The 20,465-nt window shown below is 46.7% G+C and overlaps 1 protein-coding gene across 1 annotated transcript in view; it reads right to left on the bottom strand.

The window, feature by feature from the left end:
• TNFRSF11A (TNF receptor superfamily member 11a) overlaps window positions 1–20,465 on the bottom strand; it is a 212,036-nt gene that overhangs the window by 43,938 nt on the left and 147,633 nt on the right. Inside the window, exon 4 of the mRNA XM_063922991.1 lies at window positions 9,580–9,723. Within this exon, the coding sequence (XP_063779061.1) occupies window positions 9,580–9,723 (144 nt within the window). The remainder of the gene's footprint in view (window positions 1–9,579; window positions 9,724–20,465) is intronic.

Raw genomic sequence — 20,465 nt, 5'->3', positions numbered from 1 at the left:
CCTTAAGAAAGACCATAGGGAATTAGGTAAGAAACTTAAGGCAAGGACATCTAGGGTAATCACACGCTAGCTCAGAGGAGCAGAGGGAGATTAGGGAGGTAAATGTGTGGCCTAGAGACTGGAATAGAAAGGAGGGGTTTGTGTACTTGGAACACTGGATGGACTTCTCACTCAGGCGCCATCTTTTTTGTCGCGATGGATTGCACCTGAATGAGGAGGGGGCTGCGGTGCTGGGGGGCAGGATGGTTAGACGGCTGGAGGCGCTTTTACACTAGGAGCCTGGGGGGAGGGTTTCGATAGATGCTACGGGTCAAACAGAGAGAACAGTAAGGATGGGGGTAGTGAACAATTTGGGAGCGGAGAAGGGGGGAGCGAAAGATCAGCCGGCAAGGGCAAGGGTATTTTCATGGGTATTGATACCGGAATTACTGACACAGGTATTGCCCAGATATTCCCAATTTATTACCTACTGACGATTATGGCTCAACAATACAGTACATAGAAAATGATGTCCATAGCATAAGGGAAGATACTAACATCAGGGGGAGGGGGGTATAGAAAGTCTTAATAGGTCAAATAGAGATAGTAGTAAGGAAGGCTGTATTAAGTATGATGGGGGTGGAAAGGGTGGGAAGCGAAAAACAGTAGGTAAGGGTAATTCTAGAAAGGCACTTGTAAATATAGATAAGATACCATTAAAACAAAAGGGCAAAGGGAAACACTAAGCTAAAATGTATGCTTGCGAGTGCAAGAAGCCTATCAGGTAAAAAGGGGGAATTGGAATGGCTTGTATCAAAGTCTCAGTATGATATTATAGGTATTACGGAAACATGGTGGGACGACTCTCACGACTGTATTGCAAATTTGGAGGGATATTCTCTTTTCAGAAGAGATAGGGTTACCAAAAGGGGAGGAGGTGTATGTCTCTTTGTTAAACCATCTCTAAAACCATACTTAATAGATGTTATTTACGAGGGGACTGGAGAGAACGTGGAGTCGCTATGGTTTGAGATCACTAGTGTGGGCACTGAAGCAAATAAACTAATCATAGGCATGCGCTACAAGCAAACGGATATTAACATACATGAGGAGGAACAACTCTTACAGGAAATTGAAAAAGCTGCGGGAATGGGGGACATCCTAGTGATAGGGGATTTTAACTATCCTGATATAAATTGGAGTAACGATTCATGTGTAAAACTAGGAGAAGCAGGTTCTTAAATACATTAAAGGATCAATACTTGACTCAATTAGTCAAGGACCCAACTAGAGGTAAAACTATTCTGGACCTAGTTATTACCTATAATGTGGACATTATATAAAACACTAAAGTAGGGGAGACCTAGGGAAACAGTGACCACTATATGATCACACTCGACATCAGTTTCAAGAAACATAGCTATAAGGGATCAACCAAAACATTTAACTTTAGAAAAATTAACTGTAATATGCAGAGACGGGCACTAAACGACATTGACTGGTTTTGTTTCATGGTAAAAGAACAACAGAAATGTGGGATACTTTAAAAGGGTTGCTTGATAGCAATATTCACAAATTCATTCCCATGAGCAGTAAACGCAGGAGTACTAAACACAAACCAATGTAGCTTAATAAGGAGGTCAAAAAAGCAATGGCTAATAAGAGGCGTGCTTTCAAAGCATTTAAATCTAATGGAGGGGAGGAGCCATTCCAGTATTACAAGGAATGCAATAAAATATGAAAAAAAGTAACAAGAGCAGCTAAAATTGTAAACGAAAAGCAAATCGCCATAGAGAGTAAAACCAATCCTAAAAAGTTTTATAAATACATAGGGGGAGATTCAAATGTTTGAAAAGTCAGTTGGGAGTCTGTTTTTTCCTATCTAATAGACAGGGGAAAAAAGACACCCAACCGACTTTTCAAACATTTGAATCTCCCCCATAAACAGTAAAAGATTAAAGAAGGAGAACATAGGCCCATTAAAATATGAATTGGGAGCTTTGATAAACGATGACAAAATAAAAGCGGAAATACTGAACAAATTTTTTTCCTCAGAATTCACCAGGGAGGATCAGACGGTGAGAGTAGTGCATAACGATAGTGAAAGTAATGACTCTTGGCTTGATGCTTGTTTAAGTGAGGAAGTAGTCCTGAAGAGACTAAGCAACATAAAGACTAATAAATCACCAGGAACAGTTGGTTTTCATCCGAGGGTTATTTATGGAGCTTAGGTCAGAGCTAGCAAAACCCCTATACTTGATTTTCCATAGTTCAATTAGATCAGGCATGGTACCAAAGGATTGGTGCACAGCTGAGGTAGTGCCTTTATTTAAAAAGGGAACTAAAAAAATTCCTGGTAACCATAGACCAGTTAGTTTAACCTCTATAGTGGGTAAAATATTGGAAGGCATTTTAAGGGATAGCATAGACGATTATCTGTGGGCTACTAACTTTATTGGCAAAAGTCATCATGGGTTTGTAAGGGACAGATCATGTCAAACTAACTTAATTAGCTTCTACGAGGATGTGAGTGAGAATCTTAACCAGGGAAAAGCAGTAGATGTGGTGTATTTAGATTTTGCAAAAGCCTTCAATACAGTGCCTCACAGGAGGCTGATCATCAAATTAAGGGAACTTGGCCTAGGATATACTATTTGTACATGGATAAGTAATTGGATGGCTAATAGAGTACAACAAGTAATGGTCAATGGGATGTTCTCCAGCTGGGCACCAGTAGTCAGCGGAATACCGCAAGGGTTCCTACTGTTCAATATACAGTATTTATCAATGATCTAGGAATAGGCCTGGAAAGCACAGTGTCAATCTTTGCAGATGATACTAAACTGTATAAGGTAATTAATTCAGAAAGCGATGTGTAGTCTCTACAGAATGACTTATTTAAACTTGAAACCTGGGCGTCTAAATGGAGAATGAGGTTCAATACAGAAAAATGTAAAGTTATGCATTTGGGACAAAAAACAAACTTGCATCCTACACTCTAAATGGGGAAAAATAAGAATTTACTTACCGATAATTCTATTTCTCATAGTCCGTAGTGGATGCTGGGAACTCCGTAAGGACCATGGGGAATAGCGGCTCCGCAGGAGACTGGGCACAAATAGAAAGCTTTAGTACTACCTGGTGTGCACTGGCTCCTCCCCCTATGACCCTCCTCCAAGCCTCAGTTAGGATACTGTGCCCGGACGAGCGTACACAATAAGGAAGGATTTTGAATCCCGGGTAAGACTCATACCAGCCACACCAATCACACCGTATAACCTGTGATCTGAACCCAGTTAACAGTATGATAACACAGAGGAGCCTCTAGAAAAGATGGCTCACTACAACAATAACCCGATTTAGTTAACAATAACTATGTACAAGTATTGCAGACAATCCGCACTTGGGATGGGCGCCCAGCATCCACTACGGACTATGAGAAATAGAATTATCGGTAAGTAAATTCTTATTTTCTCTGACGTCCTAGTGGATGCTGGGAACTCCGTAAGGACCATGGGGATTATACCAAAGCTCCCAAACGGGCGGGAGAGTGCGGATGACTCTGCAGCACCGAATGAGAGAACTCCAGGTCCTCCTCAGCCAGGGTATCAAATTTGTAGAATTTAGCAAACGTGTTTGCCCCTGACCAAGTAGCTGCTCAGCAAAGTTGTAAAGCCGAGACCCCTCGGGCGGCCGCCCAAGATGAGCCCACTTTCCGTGTGGAATGGGCTTTTACAGATTTTGGCTGTGGCAGGCCTGCCACAGAATGTGCAAGCTGAATTGTACTACAAATCCAACGAGCAATAGTCTGCTTAGAAGCAGGAGCACCCAGCTTGTTGGGTGCATACAGAATAAACAGCGAGTCAGATTTTCTGACTCCAGCCGTCCTGGAAACGTATATTTTCAGGGCCCTGACTACGTCCAGCAACTTGGAGTCCTCCAAGTCCCTAGTAGCCACAGGTACCACAATAGGCTGGTTCAGGTGAAACGCTGAAACCACCTTAGGGAGAAATTGAGGACGAGTCCTCAATCCTGCCCTATCCGTATGAAAAATTAGGTAAGGGCTTTAATAGGATAAAGCCGCCAATTCTGACACGCGCCTGGCTGAAGCCAGGGCCAATAGCATTACCACTTTCCATGTGAGATATTTTAAGTCCACAGTGGTGAGTGGTTCAAACCAATGTGATTTTAGGAACCCCAAAACCACATTGAGATCCCAAGGTGCCACTGGAGGCACAAAAGGAGGCTGTATATGCAGCACCCCTTTGACAAACGTCTGAACTTCAGGAACTGAAGCCAGTTCTTTTTGGAAGAAGATCGACAGGGCCGAAATTTGAACCTTAATGGACCCTAATTTTAGGCCCATAGACAGTCCTGTTTGCAGGAAATGCAGGAAACGACCCAGTTGAAATTCCTCTGTAGGGGCCTTCCTGGCCTCGCACCACGCAACATATTTACGCCAAATACGGTGATAATGCTGCACGGTTACATCCTTCCTGGCTTTGATCAGGGTAGGGATGACTTCATCCGGAATGCCTTTTTCCTTCAGGATCCGGCGTTCAACCGCCATGCCGTCAAACGCAGCCGCGGTAAGTCTTGGAACAGACAGGGTCCCTGCTGGAGCAGGTCCCTTCGTAGAGGTAGAGGCCACGGGTCCTCCGTGAGCATCTCTTGAAGTTCCGGGTACCAAGTCCTTCTTGGCCAATCCGGAGCCACGAGTATAGTCCTTACTCCTCTCCTTCTTATGATTCTCAGTACCTTGGGTATGAGAGGCAGAGGAGGGAACACATACACTGACTGGTACACCCACGGTGTTACCAGAGCGTCCACAGCTATTGCCTGAGGGTCCCGTGACCTGGCGCAATACCTGTCTAGTTTTTTGTTGAGGCGTGACGCCATCATGTCCACCTTTGGTTTTTCCCAACGGTTCACAATCATGTGGAAAACTTCTGGGTGAAGTCCCCACTCTCGCGGGTGGAGGTCGTGCCTGCTGAGGAAGTCTGCTTCCCAGTTGTCCACTCCCGGAATGAACACTACTGACAGTGCTATCACATGATTTTCCGCCCAACGAAGAATCCTTGCAACTTCTGTCATTGCCCTCCTGCTTCTTGTGCCGCCCTGTCTGTTTACGTGGGCGACTGCCGTGATGTTGTCCGACTGGATCAGCACCGGCTGACCTTGAAGCAGAGGTCTTGCTAGGCTTAAAACATTGTAGATGGCCCTTAGCTCCAGGATATTTATGTGAAGTGATGTCTCCAGGCTTGACCACAAGCCCTGGAAATTTCTTCCCTGTGTGACTGCTCCCCAGCCTCTCAGGCTGGCATCCGTGGTCACCAGGACCCAGTCCTGAATGCCGAATCTGCGGCCCTCTAGAAGATGAGCACTCTGCAACCACCACAGAAGAGACACCCTTGTCCTTGGGGACAGGGTTATCCGCTGATGCATCTGAAGATGCGATCCGGACCATTTGTCCAGCAGATCCCACTGGAACGTTCTTGCGTGGAATCTGCCGAATGGAATCGCTTCGTAGGAAGCTACCATCTTTCCCAGGACTCTTGTGCATTGATGCACTGAGACTTGCCCTGGTTTCAGGAGGTTTCTGACTAGGTCGGATAACTCCCTGGCTTTTTCTTCCGGAAGGAACACCTTTTTCTGGACTGTGTCCAGAATCATCCCTAGGAACAGCAGACGTGTTGTCGGAATCAGCTGCGATTTTGGGATATTTAGAATCCAGCCGTGCTGCCGTAGCACTACTTGAGATAGGGCTACTCCGACTACTAACTGATCTCTGGATCTTGCTCTTATCAGGAGATCGTCCAAGTAAGGGATAATTAAAACGCCTTTTCTTCGAAGAAGAATCATCATTTCGGCCATTACCTTGGTAAAGACCCGAGGTGCCGTGGATAATCCAAACGGCAGCGTCTGAAACTGATAGTGACAGTTTTCTACCACAAACCTGAGGTACCCTTGATGAGAAGGGTAAATGGGGACATGGAGGTAGGCATCTTTGATGTCCAGAGACACCATATAGTCCCCCTCTTCCAGGTTCGCGATCACTGCCCTGAGTGACTCCATCTTTAATTTGAACCTCTGTATGTAAGTGTTCAAAGACTTCAGATTTAAAATTGGTCCCACCGAGCCGTCCGGCTTCGGTACCACAAACAGTGTGGAATAATACCCCTTCCCTTGTTGCAGGAGGGGTACCTTGATTATCACCTGCTGGGAATACAGCTTGTGAACTGCCTCCAATACTGCCTCCCTGTCGGAGGGAGACGTTGGTAAAGCAGACTTCAGGAACCGGCGAGGGGGAGACGTCTCGAACTCCAATTTGTACCCCTGAGATACTACTTGCAGGATCCAGGGGTCCACTTGCGAGTGAGCCCACTGCGCGCTGAAATTCTTGAGACGGGCCCCCACCGTGCCTGAGTCCGCTTGTAAGGCCCCAGCGTCATGCTGAGGACTTGGCAGAAGCGGGGGAGGGCTTTTGTTCCTGGGAAGTGGCTGTCTGTTGCAGTCTTATTCCCCTTCCTCTGCCCCGGGGCAGAAAAGAGGAACCTTTTGCCCGCTTGCCCTTATGGGGACGAAAGGACTGAGCCGGATAAGACGGCGTCTTTTTATGTTGAGAGGCTACCTGGGGTAAAAATGTGGATTTCCCAGCAGTTGCCGTGGCCACCAGGTCCGATAGACCGACCCCAAATAACTCCTCCCCTTTATAAGGCAATATTTCCATATGCCGTTTAGAGTCCGCATCACCTGACCACTGTCGCGTCCATAATCCTCTTCTGGCAGAAATGGACAGCGCACTCACTCTTGAAGCCAGAGTGGAAATATCCCTCTGTGCATCTCGCATATATAGAAATGCATCTTTTAAATGCTCTATAGTCAACAATATACTGTCCCTATCCAGGGTATCAATATTTTCAGTCAGGGAATCCGACCAAGCTACCCCAGCGCTGCACATCCAGGCTGAGGCGATTGCTGGTCGCAGTATAACACCAGTATGTGTGTATATACTTTTTAGGATATTTTCCAGTTTTCTGTCACCTGGTTCCTTGAGGGCGGCCGTATCAGGAGACGGTAACGCCACTTGTTTTGATAAGCGTGTGAGCGCTTTATCCACTCTAGGGGGTGTTTCCCAACGCGCCCTAACCTCTGGCGGGAAAGGGTATAATGCCAATAACTTTTTAGAAATTATCAGTTTTTTATCGGGGGAAACCCACGCTTCATCACACACCTCATTTAATTCGTCTGATTCAGGAAAAACTACAGGTAGTTTTTTCACACCCCACATAATACCCTTTTTAGTGGTACTTGCAGTATCAGAAATGTTTAACACCTCTCTCATTGCCGTGATCATGTAACGTGTGGCCCTACTGGAAGTCACGTTTGTCTCCTCACCGTCGACACTGGAGTCAGTATCCGTGTCGACGTCAGTATCCACCACCTGAGGTAACGGCCTTTTTAGAGCCCCTGTTGGTTTCTGAGACGCCTGGACAGGGACTAGCTGATTAGTCGGCTGTCTCATGTCATCAACCGTCTTTTGTAAGGAGCTGATACTGTCACGTAAATCCTTCCATAAAGCCATCCACTCAGGTGTCGACTCCTTAGGGGGTGACATCTCTATTATAGGCAATTGCCCCGCCTCCACATCATTTTCCTCCTCATACATGTCGACACAAACGTACCGACACACAGCACACGCACAGGGAATGCTCTGATAGAGGACAGGACCCCACTAGCCCTTTGGGGAGACAGAGGGAGAGTATGCCAGCACACACCAGAGCGCTATATATAGATATAGGGACAACCTTATATAAGTGTTTCTCCCTTATAGCTGCTGTATTGTTAATATCCCGCCAATTAGTGCCCCCCTCTCTTTTTTACCCTGTTTCTGTAGTGCAGGACTGCAGGGGAGAGTCAGGGAGACGTCCTTCCAGCGGAGCTGTGAGGGAAAATGGCGCCTGTGTGCTGAGGAGATAGGCTCCGCCCCCTTCTCGGCGGCCTTTCTCCCGCTTTTTGTGAAAATCTGGCAGGGGTTAAAATTCATCCATATAGCCCAGGAGCTATATGTGATGTATTTTTAACCAGCCAAGGTGTTTCTATTGCTGCTCAGGGCGCCCCCCCCCAGCGCCCTGCACCCTCAGTGACCGGAGTGTGAAGTGTGCTGAGAAGCAATGGCGCACAGCTGCAGTGCTGTACGCTACCTTGTGGAAGACAGGATGTCTTCTGCCGCCGATTTGCCGGACTCTTCTTGCTTCTGGCTCTGTAAGGGGGCCGGCGGCGCGGCTCTGGGACCGAGCTCCAAGGCTGGGCCTGTGATCGGTCCCTCTGGAGCTAATGGTGTCCAGTAGCCAAGAAGCCCAATCCACTCTGCACGCAGGTGAGTTCGCTTCTTCTCCCCTTAGTCCCTCGATGCAGTGAGCCTGTTGCCAGCAGGTCTCACTGAAAATAAAAAACCTAAACTAAAACTTTCACTAAGAAGCTCAGGAGAGCCCCTAGTGTGCACCCTTCTCGTTCGGGCACAAAAATCTAACTGAGGCTTGGAGGAGGGTCATAGGGGGAGGAGCCAGTGCACACCAGGTAGTACTAAAGCTTTCTATTTGTGCCCAGTCTCCTGCGGAGCCGCTATTCCCCATGGTCCTTACGGAGTTCCCAGCATCCACTAGGACGTCAGAGAAATATAGTGGTAACTGTGGCGGAATAAGATGTGGGGGTGCTCATAGATAATAGGCTTAATAACAGTACACAATGTCAAAATACAGCAAAGAAGGCAAGTAAAGTGCTTGCATTAATTAAACGGGGCATTGAGACAAGGGACGAGGATGTAATCCTGCCACTATACAAATCATTGGTACGTCCGCACCTGGAATATTGTGTTCAATTTTGGGCACCATATTATAAAACAGATATCGGGGAACTAGAAAGAGTTCAAATTCGAGCTACTAAATTGATTAAAGTGTTAGAGACACCGGAGTACGAGGAAAGGCCAACTAGGTTAAATACGTATACACTAGAAAAGAGGTGTCTAAGAGGAGACATTATTAATATCTTCAAATATGTAAAGGGTCATTACAAGGAGTTAGCAGGGGATTTGTTTATGAAAAGAACTCTGTAAAGGACACTTGGGCACTCGCTGAGGCTAGAGGAGAGAAGATTCTATACACAACGTAGGAAAGGGTTCTTCACGGTAAGGGAAATAAAGATTTGGCACTCCCTGCCACAGAAGGTAATAATGGCAGACTATGTAAATGTATTTAAAAACGGACTGGACAAATTTCAAACTGGAAAAGGTATCCAGGGCTATAGCATTTAACATATTGACATTAAATATCTGGGAGTGGTAAGAATCATAGTTGTCAATTGGTACTAAACCATTACTTCAGCTGGTGCATTATAATGTGCACTGCTTAACACAGAATACATGTTGAACCCAATAGGCTTTTTGCCTCTTTTCAACCTCACTATCTATGTAACTATTAACTACATCCCGGGGTAAAATACACTCTTCTAAAAGTTCCCATATAAATCCCAGGTCTGTAATAAATAACATAAATGCTGGAATCTACTTAGTAAAGTCATTTAAAATAAATAAATAATCACCTGGGGACTGCACTCCAAATCCAGGGGGGCATTTTCTATTTTCCATACATATTTCTAGTTGTGCGTCCAAGTGATATCCCTCTGTGCACACACACTCTCGGGGAAAAGTTCGGTTCCCACTGTGAAGAACATGCAATGCTTTCCCTGTTAAGAGAAAAGTGTAATTCCATGAATATAAATATAAAGCTACCAGTCAACACCAATAACTTTATAGTATATGATGTGGATTTTACCAGTCACGTAAAATAGTGATAAAAATGCAGATAAGTAAAGACAATAGATTTAAGAATGACACAATAGAAAATATTCCTTGGCAAAAACATTTTTAAGTTAACCATCCAAGTCATGTTATCTGTTTATGCTGATACTGACTTACTCTTTGTCATTTAAGAAAATCAGGGACAATGGAGGTCATTCTGACCCGATCGCATGCTACAGTTTTTCGCAGCGTAGAGATCAGGTCAGATCGCCGCTGTGCGATGCCTTTGCATTTCTGCGCGGGAAGGGAAGGGGGGGGGGGGGTGCCGGCACTGACATGCGGGGCGGACTAGCCCTGTGCTGGGCGTCCTCCCGCATGTCTGGGTTCATGATCATAGCTGTGCTAAATTTAGCACAGCTGCGATCAACTCGGAATGACCCCCAATATGCAGCAGATTCTTTCACTGTTAGCAAATACTGGCCCTCATTCAGCTTCACTTGCAGCTTTGCTAATATAGCAAAACTGCAACTGCTATCGGTCGCATGCTGGGGGCCGGCCAGCACAGGCAAGGCCGCCCAGTATGCTAATGTCTGTCAGTGGTGTGATTGCAATTCAATTGCAATCGCATTGCTAAATAAGTGAAGCACCCCTGCTTCCGCAGCCTGGCTGTGAAGGCAGTTGGCCCGCCACCTTTTTCCTGTTTTCAGCGGCCGCGTGTGTCGTCAAGCGGCTTCCCCAAACCCGCCCCTGCAACACCAACTCTCCTCCCCTGCAACGCCGTGTCAATGCTCACGACAGCCCCACGAACGCCTCTGCCTGTCAATCAGGCAGAGGCGTTCGCATAACTGAGATGCAATCGCATCTCCCTGCCAGCAAAAGCGCAGATAGGGTCCTGTGAGTACGCACAGCGCTGCCAATCAGGGAGATGCAATCGCATCTCAGTAGAGTCTGCTACTGAATAACCCCCACAGGTACATGCTGAAATTCTGCTTTTTGAATAGCAATTGTACTGTTGCATTGAGCTACAATCATAATAGAAATGTGCATGTAAGAAAAATTGATTGAAAATACTGATTGAAAATCATACAAACCCTACAACAGAAGATTATATATACTTTCAGTGTTAAGATTCCTTGTACAATGTTTTATTGGTAAACATGGACGAAATTACAAGAACTAAGAATATATCTAGTTTTGTGTGAAGTGTATTGTTTGGCAAAGGGAGTGCGTGGTCTGGAAGAGTTTCTTTGAGGATATGGTGATTGAATACTTTTTCTACAGATTTGGATTTGCCCGCCTAGCTGTAAGGTCATTAATGGCGGTTCCTACGACCGGCATATGGGGCGGTCGGCAGGCTGGCCATGCACACAGCCAAACATGCATATATATCTTATACAAAACTCTGAAAGAGTAAAATGACAAAAACCTATTCCTGGGGCACTCTTAAATTGATGTAAATATGGAAATGTTACTTTTAATACTGTATATACCCTTTTAAATGTTTGATATGTTTGAAGCAGGATTAGCTTCCCAAAATTGTATAATAGTCTGGTCCAGAGATAATATACAGTATTTCCTTAGTGCAATGATTACAATCCCATCTATGGTCAACGCAGAAAAGTAATATGGCAGCAAATCAGTTAAGCCGGAAATTACTTTCGGCAAGCAAACTTTCTGTTAATTAACAGCCTAATCATTTGCATAAATCAGCTATCATACAAGCAGTCGAATTCATAGCTGTGGCTGAAAGCTTCTTTTCCACAATGCAAACGCTGTTATACACACAGTTAGTTGAAGCAAAAGATATAGACCATCACTGTTATATGATAGCCCCAAAATAATAGGATTTTAATTACCTACCGGTAAATCCTTTTCTCGTAGTCTGTAGAGGATGCTGGGGTCCACATTAGTACCATGGGGTATAGACGGGTCCACTAGGAGCCACTGGCACTTTAAGAGTTTAATAGTGTGGGCTGGCTCCTCCCTCTATGCCCCTCCTACCAGACTCAGTCTAGAAACTGTGCCCGAGGAGACAGACAACTTCGAGAGAAGGATTATACACAGATAGTGGCGAGATTCACACCAGCTCACACATACAAGGCAAACCAAGCTAACCAGCTTGAAAACTCAGCAACGGCTGAAAAGATTACTTAACCAAGTAACAAAACAGTACTTAACCAAAAACAAAGCAGAACTGAACCAAGAAACCACTGCAGGATCACTCTACGGACTACGAGAAAAGGATTTACCGGTAGGCAATTAAAATCTTATTTTCTCTTACGTCCTAGAGGATGCTGGGGTCCACATTAGTTCCATGCGGATGTACCTAAGCTCCCAGAACTGGAGGGAGAGCGTGGAGGCTCCAGCAGAACTGACTGACCAAACTTCAGGTCCTCAGAGGCCAAAGTATCGAACTTGTAGAACTTTGTAAACGTGTTCGGCCCAGACCAAGTAGCCGCTCGGCAAAGCTGTAAAGCCGAGACACCCCGGGCAGCCGCCCAGGAAGAACCCACCTTACAAGTAGAGTGGGCCTTAACAGATGTAGGACACGGCAATCCTGCTGTATAATACACATGCTGGATAGTGAACCTGATCCAGCGAGAGATCGTCTGCTTAGAAGCAGGACACCCAAGTTTCTTGGTATCATACAGGACAAACAGAGAGTCTGATTTTCTGTGACAAGCAGTCCTCTTCACATAGATCTTCAGAGCCCAACATCCAAGGACTTTGATGAAAATGAGGAGTCAGTAGCAACTGGCACAATAGGTTGGTTGATATGAAATGCCGACACAACCTTTGGAAGAAACTGCTGACGAGTCCGGAGCTCAGCTCTATCTTCATGGAGGATCAAGTAAGGGCTTTTATAGGATAAAGCCCCCAGCTTGGAGACACGTCTAGCAGAAGCTAAGGCCAACAAAGTGACAGCCTTCCACATAAGAAACTTGACCTCTACCTCTTGTAGAGGCTCAAACCAGTCAGATTGAAGAAACTGCAACACCACGTTAAGATCCCATGGCGCCGTAGGCGGTACAAAGGGAGGTTGGATGTGCAGGACTCCTCTCAAAAAGGTCTGAACCTCAGGGAGGGCAGCCAATTGTTTCTGGAAGAAAATGGATAGGGCAGAAATCTGGACCTTTACGGATCCCAACATCAGGCCCATATCCACACCTGCTTGCAAAGAAGAGGAGAAACCGTCCCAGTTGAAACTCCACCATAGGAAACTTCTTGGACTCAAACCAAGATACATATTTTTCCAAATAAGATGGCAATGTTTAGACGTTACTCCTTTCCTAGCCTGTATCAGGGTAGGAATAACCTTGTTCGGAATGTCCTTCCGAGCTAATATCTGACGTTCAACCTCCATGCCGTCAAACGTAGCCGCGGTAAGTATTGATAAGCGAACGGCCCCTGCTGCAGCAGGTCCTCTCGAAGAGGAAGAGGCCTCGGCTCTTCTAGCAGTAGATCCAGAAGATCCGCGTACCAATCCCTTCTTGGCCAGTCCAGAGCAATGAGGATTGCCTGAACTCTTGTTCTCCTTATGAGCTTTAGAACTCTTGTATTGAGTGGAAGTGGAGGAAACACATACACTGACTGGAACAACCACAGAGTCACTAGGGCGTCCACCGCCATGGCTTGCGGGTCCCTCGTCCTGGAACAATACCGCCGAAGCTTCTTGTTGAGACGAGAGGCCATCATGTCTATTTGAGGTACACCCCAATGATCTGTTACCTCCGTGAACACCTCCGGATAGAGTCCCCACTCTCCTGGATGGAGATCGTGTCTGCTGAGGAGGTCCGCTTCCCAGTTGTCTACTTCCAGAATGAAGATTGCTGGCAGCGCCAACGCGTGTTTTTCTGCCCAGAGGATGATTCTTGTTACCTCTGACATTGCAGCTCTGCTCTTCGTTCCGCCCTGTCAGTTTATGTCAGCCACCGTCGTTACATTGTCCGACTGCACTTGAATGGCCCGATCTTTTAGAAGATGGGCCACTTGAAGAAGACCGGTGTAGACAGCTCTTAGTTCCAGAATGTTTATTGGTAGGCTGGATTCCAGGCTTGACCACCGTCCTTGGAAGGTTTCCCCCTGAGTGACTGCACCCCAGCCCCGGAGACTTGCATCCATGGTTTGAAGGATCCAGTCCTGAATCCCGAACCTGTGGCCCTCCAGAAGGTGAGGTAGTTGCAGCCACCAGAGGAGGGAAATCCTTGCTTTCGGCGACAGACGTATTCTCTGGTGCATGTGTAGATGAGATCCCGACCACTTGTCCAGGAGATCCAGTTGGAAGGACCGAGCATGAAGCCGTCCGTACTGTAGAGCCTCATAAGAGGCCACCATCTTCCCCAGAAGGCGAAAACACTGATGAACCGAAACCCGGGCTGGCTTCAGTACATCCCGGACCATTGTTTGTATCACCAACGCTTTCTCCTCTGGAAGAAACACCATCTGTACTTCCGTGTCGAGGATCATTCCCAGAAAAGACAACCTCCCGGTCGGCTCCAAATGTGATTTTGGAAGGTTCAGGATCCAACAGTGTTCCCTGAGCAGATGAGTCGTGAGAACAATGGACTGCAACAACGTCTCCGTGGACGATGCCTTTATCAGCAGATCATCCAGATATGGAATTATGTTCACCCCCTGTCTGCGGAGGAGAACCATCATCTCTGTCATCACCTTGGTGAACACCCTCGGTACTGTGGAGAGGCCGAGTGGCAGTGCCTGAAATTGATAGTGACTGTCTAACACTGCAAATCTGAGATAAGCCTGGTGCGGCAGCCAAATCGGAATGTGGAGGTACGCATCTTTGATATCCAGCGATACCAGAAACTCTCCCTCCTCCAGACCTGAAATCACTGCTCTTAGAGACTCCATTTTGAATTTGAACACCCTCAGGTAAGGGTTCAACGATTTCAAGTTCAAAATTGGTCTGACTGAACCATCCGGTTTCGGTACCACGAAAAGGTTTGAATAATAACCCTTGTTTTGCATATAAGGTGGAACTGGGACAATGACCTGTGACCTTTCCAATTTTAGGATGGCTTCCTGTAGGAAAACCCTGTCTGTCAGCAAAGCTGGCAAGCCTGATTTGAAGAATCGGTGAGGCGGGAGCTCTTGAAACTCCAGTCTGTACCCCTGGGACACAATATCCTGTACCCAGGGGTCCAGGCCGGACGACACCCAGACATGTCTGAAACGTCTGAGTCTCACCAGGTCATCCTCCAGGCTTTGTGGTCCATCGTCATGCTGAGGATTTTGAGGAACCAGAAGCAGGTCTCTGGTCCTAGGAGCCTGTGGGTGCAGGCTTTTTGGATTTTGCGCGACCACCTCTAAAGAAATTGGTAGGAGGCTTGGACTTTTTTGCCTTAGCGGTCCGAAAAGGACTGCGGCACAGCTGAATAAAATGGTTTCTTCGTAGAAAGTGTAACAGAGGGACGAAAAGGTGACTTACCCGCGGTTGCGGTCGCGCATCCAACGCATTCCCAAATAGAGCCTGACCTGTGTAGGGTAGGTACTCCACACTTCTCCTGGATTCCGCGTCTGCAGACCTTTGGCGTGCTGAGACCGACATGGAAGATATCCGTGCAATTAACGTACACAGGTCCTTCATGGATTCCACCATGAACCCCGCAGAATCCTGTATGTTACGTAAAAACAATTCAATGCCACTTCTATCCATTGTATCCAAATCCTCTAGTAATGTGCCTGACCACTTTACTATGGCTTTAGAAATCCATGCACAGGTAATAGTGGGCCTTAACGCCACTCCTGAAGCAGTGTAAATGGATTTAAGCGTAGTGTCAATCTTACAATCAGTCGGTTCTTTTAACGCGGTAGATCCAGGGACAGGTAAAACCACCTTTTTAGACAGTCTGGAGACAGATGTGTCAACAAAGGGTGGGTTTTCCCATTTTTTTCCATCTTCCTCAGGGAAGGGAAAAGCAAACAGAACCCTTTTTGGGATCTGGAATTTTTTCTCCGGGTTTTCCCAGGATTTTTCAAATATAGCGCTTAATTCTTTAAACGCGGGAAAGGTTAGCGGGGCTTTCTTATTATCAGTGAAGTAAGCCTCCTCAACCTGCTAAGGTGTAATGTTATTAATGTTTAACACATTTCTAATGGCCTAATCATGAGCTGCAAGGGGATGCCGCCCCCCTCAGCACGTCCCCATCACCGTCTGAAGTATCAGAATCGGTATCCGTGTCATCTTGCATAATTTGGACAAGTGCACATTTCTGTGGGAACATGCTAGTGGATTTTGCAGGAATAGGGACAGAGCCTGACCAAACTGCCATAGACTTCTGCAACACCTGAGTTTCAGTATCAGTATTAGCTTTAACAATAGGGATCTGAGACAAAGCATTACAATCCTGTGTACATGGAATGAATCCGTCCTGCGAGGAAACATCTTCTGCAGCATATGACACAGAGTCCCTAGACCTGGCTATGTGAGATAGTAAACACCCCCACACAGGGAAATGTCAGACACAGTTTCCCCCCAAGTATGCCACAGAGAGACACAGAGATTGGAGCCAACCGACACACAGCGCTTTTTAAGGTAGAACTAATGAAACTACCAGCGCTGTCTGTGTACCTTAATAGACTACACAGACTTTACTCAGCCTGCCCCTCCCTTCTACAGCCCCCTGGTACCGTACAAGATAGCTGGAGTTGACTTGGAGGGACAGCTCTCCCTGTCAGCGCTTCTGCAGGCAGGAAGATGACGCTGAACACTGCTGAGTCCGCTCTGAGGAGAAGTTCCACCCCCTTTCATGGCGCTGCTTCCCGCTCTCCTGTAGTTTTTACTGGCCTGAGGAACTGTGCTGGCAGCCATCCTGGGACCCTGACAGGCTTGCTGGACAATGTAGGGTGTAGGTGCTGGCTCAGGGCACCCCTCACAGCGCCGCACCATTTACTGCTGAGCCCCGGAGTGCAGTTAGTACTGCGCTCCCTACCCTGTTGCCGTCATCTTCACACCGGCTCCCCGCTTGCCAGGGAGGCGGGTGACTAACTCGCCACTGAAGTCTTCTGGCTTTGTAAGGGGGTGGCGGCATGCTGCTGGGGTGAGCGATCCCCTGTGGCGGCGAACGTTCGATCCCCTCAAGAGCTCCGTGTTCTGTCAGCGGAGATAGTGGCTCAGACTCCTCAGGGCGGACACTACTCCCCCCCTTAGTCCATCGAAGCAGGGAGGCTGTTGCCAGCAGCCTCCCTGTGCCTAAACTCTAAAATAAATAAATAAATAAAAGAACTCCTATGGAGCTCCCCTAGCTGTGACCGGCTCCTCCGGCCACATTTTCTAAACTGAGTCTGGTAGAAGGGGCATAGAGGGAGGAGCCAGCCCACACTCTCAAACTCTTAAAGTGCCAGTGGCTCCTAGTGGACCCGTCTATACCCCATGGTACTAATGTGGACCCCAGCATCCTCTAGGACGTAAGAGAAATTAACTCATATGTAATATAATGTATAGTACAAGTAGACAACCAAGTATCATCTACATTTTTCAATAGTTTCAGAGCATTATAAATAATACAAGCAGTCATGATTCCCCTAAATTGTGCAAATAGTAAAACACAAAAGAACAGGAGGTACTGTATTCTGGTAATTATGCAGACATCATAGATAGTATCCAAATGGGTGAATAGACAGGATTTAGTAGCATGCCCACCACTTCTGCTGTCCGTGGTTTTCAAGCATTGGACCATGGATGAGAGAGTGGTAAGCACACAATACTGGAGGAAGAGGAAAAGAAAAAACACTTTTAGCGGTGTGTACCTAGTAGACCCTGATACCAAAGGAATTCCAGGGGACTGTCAACAGCTGTTTCCAAATGAGAGAGCATCTGAAAAGGTAGAATGCAGTAATACCCGTTGGTAAGATAAGTACCAATTAAATATTGTGTTGAATCTAAGTCAGGGATTACTTAACTCAAATATAAACTCCAAGGAATCACTGCTGAGTGAGCGTGTCTTTCCTCAAGACTATGACAGTGTGCGCATGTGTGACCTGCACTGATTAGACTTGGAAGAACCAGGAGGGAGCTGCTCGTCAGATCCAGATATGAAAGCTGAAAGCCGTTGCCACTGTGTAAGTGCATAGCTCAGACCAGGGGAAAGACTGAAGCTCCTGTGTCAGAATGCCCACCTACCGGAAAGGGCAGGGACAGACATACATTTTGCTTACTGGGGCTTGTTCATTATGTTTGCACTAGTGTGGACTCCTACCTTGCATAATTACCATGTAGATATAACTGCAATATATATCTACCTGATTTGTTTATTAACGACATTGTTCACAGACATATCGGGTGTATATACCCGTTGATGAACTACACATATATCATTCACTGGTTGAATGAACGATATATCATTCAAGTGTACTCAATCTAACCCTGCTCTCAAATAACAATGCCAGACAGTGCTAAATGGTGCAAGATCATTATAATGTGAAAGGAAACTAATTGATAAACCATTTGTGTATACATAGTTTTTCCCTTTGCAGTGATCAACTAATATGTATTTGTTGAATTTATCAGGTTAAAAATAAGAATTTACTTACCGATAATTCTATTTCTCGGAGTCCGTAGTGGATGCTGGGGTTCCTGAAAGGACCATGGGGAATAGCGGCTCCGCAGGAGACAGGGCACAAAAAGTAAAGCTTTACGATCAGGTGGTGTGTACTGGCTCCTCCCCCTATGACCCTCCTCCAAGCCTCAGTTAGGTACTGTGCCCGGACGAGCGTACACAATAAGGAAGGATTTATGAATCCCGGGTAAGACTCATACCAGCCACACCAATCACACCGTACAACCTGTGATCTAAACCCAGTTAACAGTATGATAACAGCGGAACCTCTGAAAAGATGGCTCACAACAATAATAACCCGATTTTTGTAACTATGTACAAGTAATGCAGATAATCCGCACTTGGGATGGGCGCCCAGCATCCACTACGGACTCCGAGAAATAGAATTATCGGTAAGTAAATTCTTATTTTCTCTATCGTCCTAGTGGATGCTGGGGTTCCTGAAAGGACCATGGGGATTATACCAAAGCTCCCAAACGGGCGGGAGAGTGCGGATGACTCTGCAGCACCGAATGAGAGAACTCCAGGTCCTCCTTAGCCAGGGTATCAAATTTGTAGAATTTTACAAACGTGTTCTCCCCCGACCACGTAGCCGCTCGGCAGAGTTGTAATGCCGAGACCCCTCGGGCAGCCGCCCAAGAAGAACCCACCTTCCTTGTGGAGTGGGCTTTTACCGATTTTGGCTGTGGCAGGCCTGCCACAGAATGTGCAAGCTGAATCGTACTACAAATCCAGCGAGCAATAGTCTGCTTAGACGCAGGAGCGCCCAACTTGTTGGGAGCATATAGTATAAACAGCGAGTCAGATTTCCTGACTCCAGCTGTCCTTGAAATGTATATTTTTAAAGCTCTGACAACGTCCAACAACTTGGAGTCCTCCAAGTCGCTTGTAGCCGCAGGCACTACAATAGGTTGGTTCAGATGAAATGCTGACACCACCTTAGGGAGAAAATGCGGACGAGTCCGCAGTTCTGCCCTGTCCGAATGGAAAATCAGATATGGGCTTTTGTAAGATAAAGCTGCCAGTTCTGACACTCTCCTGGCCGAAGCCAGGGCTAGTAGCATGGTCACTTTCCATGTGAGATATTTCAAATCCACAGTTTTTAGTGGTTCAAACCAATGAGATTTGAGAAAGTCCAAAACAACATTGAGATCCCACGGTGCCACTGGAGGCACCACAGGGGGCTGTATATGCAGCACTCCCTTAACAAAAGTCTGGACTTCAGGAACTGAAGCCAATTCTTTTTGGAAGAAAATCGACAGGGCCGAAATTTGAACCTTAATAGATCCCAATTTGAGACCCATAGACAATCCTGATTGCAGGAAATGTAGGAATCGACCCAGTTGAAATTCTTCCGTCGGAGCACTCTGATCCTCGCACCACGCAACATATTTTCGCCAAATGCGGTGATAATGTTGCGCGGTTACTTCCTTCCTTGCTTTAATCAAAGTAGGAATGACTTCTTCCGGCATGCCTTTTTCCTTTAGGATCCGGCGTTCAACCGCCATGCCGTCAAACGCAGCCGCGGTAAGTCTTGAAACAGACAGGGACCCTGCTGAAGCAAGTCCCTTCTCAGAGGTAGAGGCCACGGGTCTTCCGTGATCATCTCTTGAAGTTCCGGGTACCAAGTCCTTCTTGGCCAATCCGGAACCACTAGTATCGTTCTTACGCCTCTTTGCCGTATAATTCTCAATACTTTTGGTATGAGAGGCAGAGGAGGAAACACATACACCGACTGGTACACCCAAGGCGTTACCAGCGCGTCCACAGCTATTGCCTGCGGATCTCTTGACCTGGCGCAATACCTGTCCAGTTTTTTGTTGAGGCGAGACGCCATCATGTCCACCATTGGTCTTTCCCAACGGGTTACCAGCATGTGGAAAACTTCTGGATGAAGTCCCCACTCTCCCGGGTGAAGGTCGTGTCTGCTGAGGAAGTCTGCTTCCCAGTTGTCCACTCCCGGGATGAACACTGCTGACAGTGCTATCACATGATTCTCTGCCCAGCGAAGAATCCTTGCAGCTTCTGCCATTGCACTCCTGCTTCTTGTGCCGCCCTGTCTGTTCACATGGGCGACTGCCGTGATGTTGTCCGACTGGATCAACACCGGT

The sequence above is a fragment of the Pseudophryne corroboree genome, chromosome 5 (genome assembly GCF_028390025.1).
Source record: "Pseudophryne corroboree isolate aPseCor3 chromosome 5, aPseCor3.hap2, whole genome shotgun sequence".
NCBI lineage: Eukaryota > Metazoa > Chordata > Amphibia > Anura > Myobatrachidae > Pseudophryne > Pseudophryne corroboree.
The sequence above is the reverse complement of the archived record's forward strand: the minus strand, read 5'-3'. Positions and strand labels throughout refer to the sequence as shown.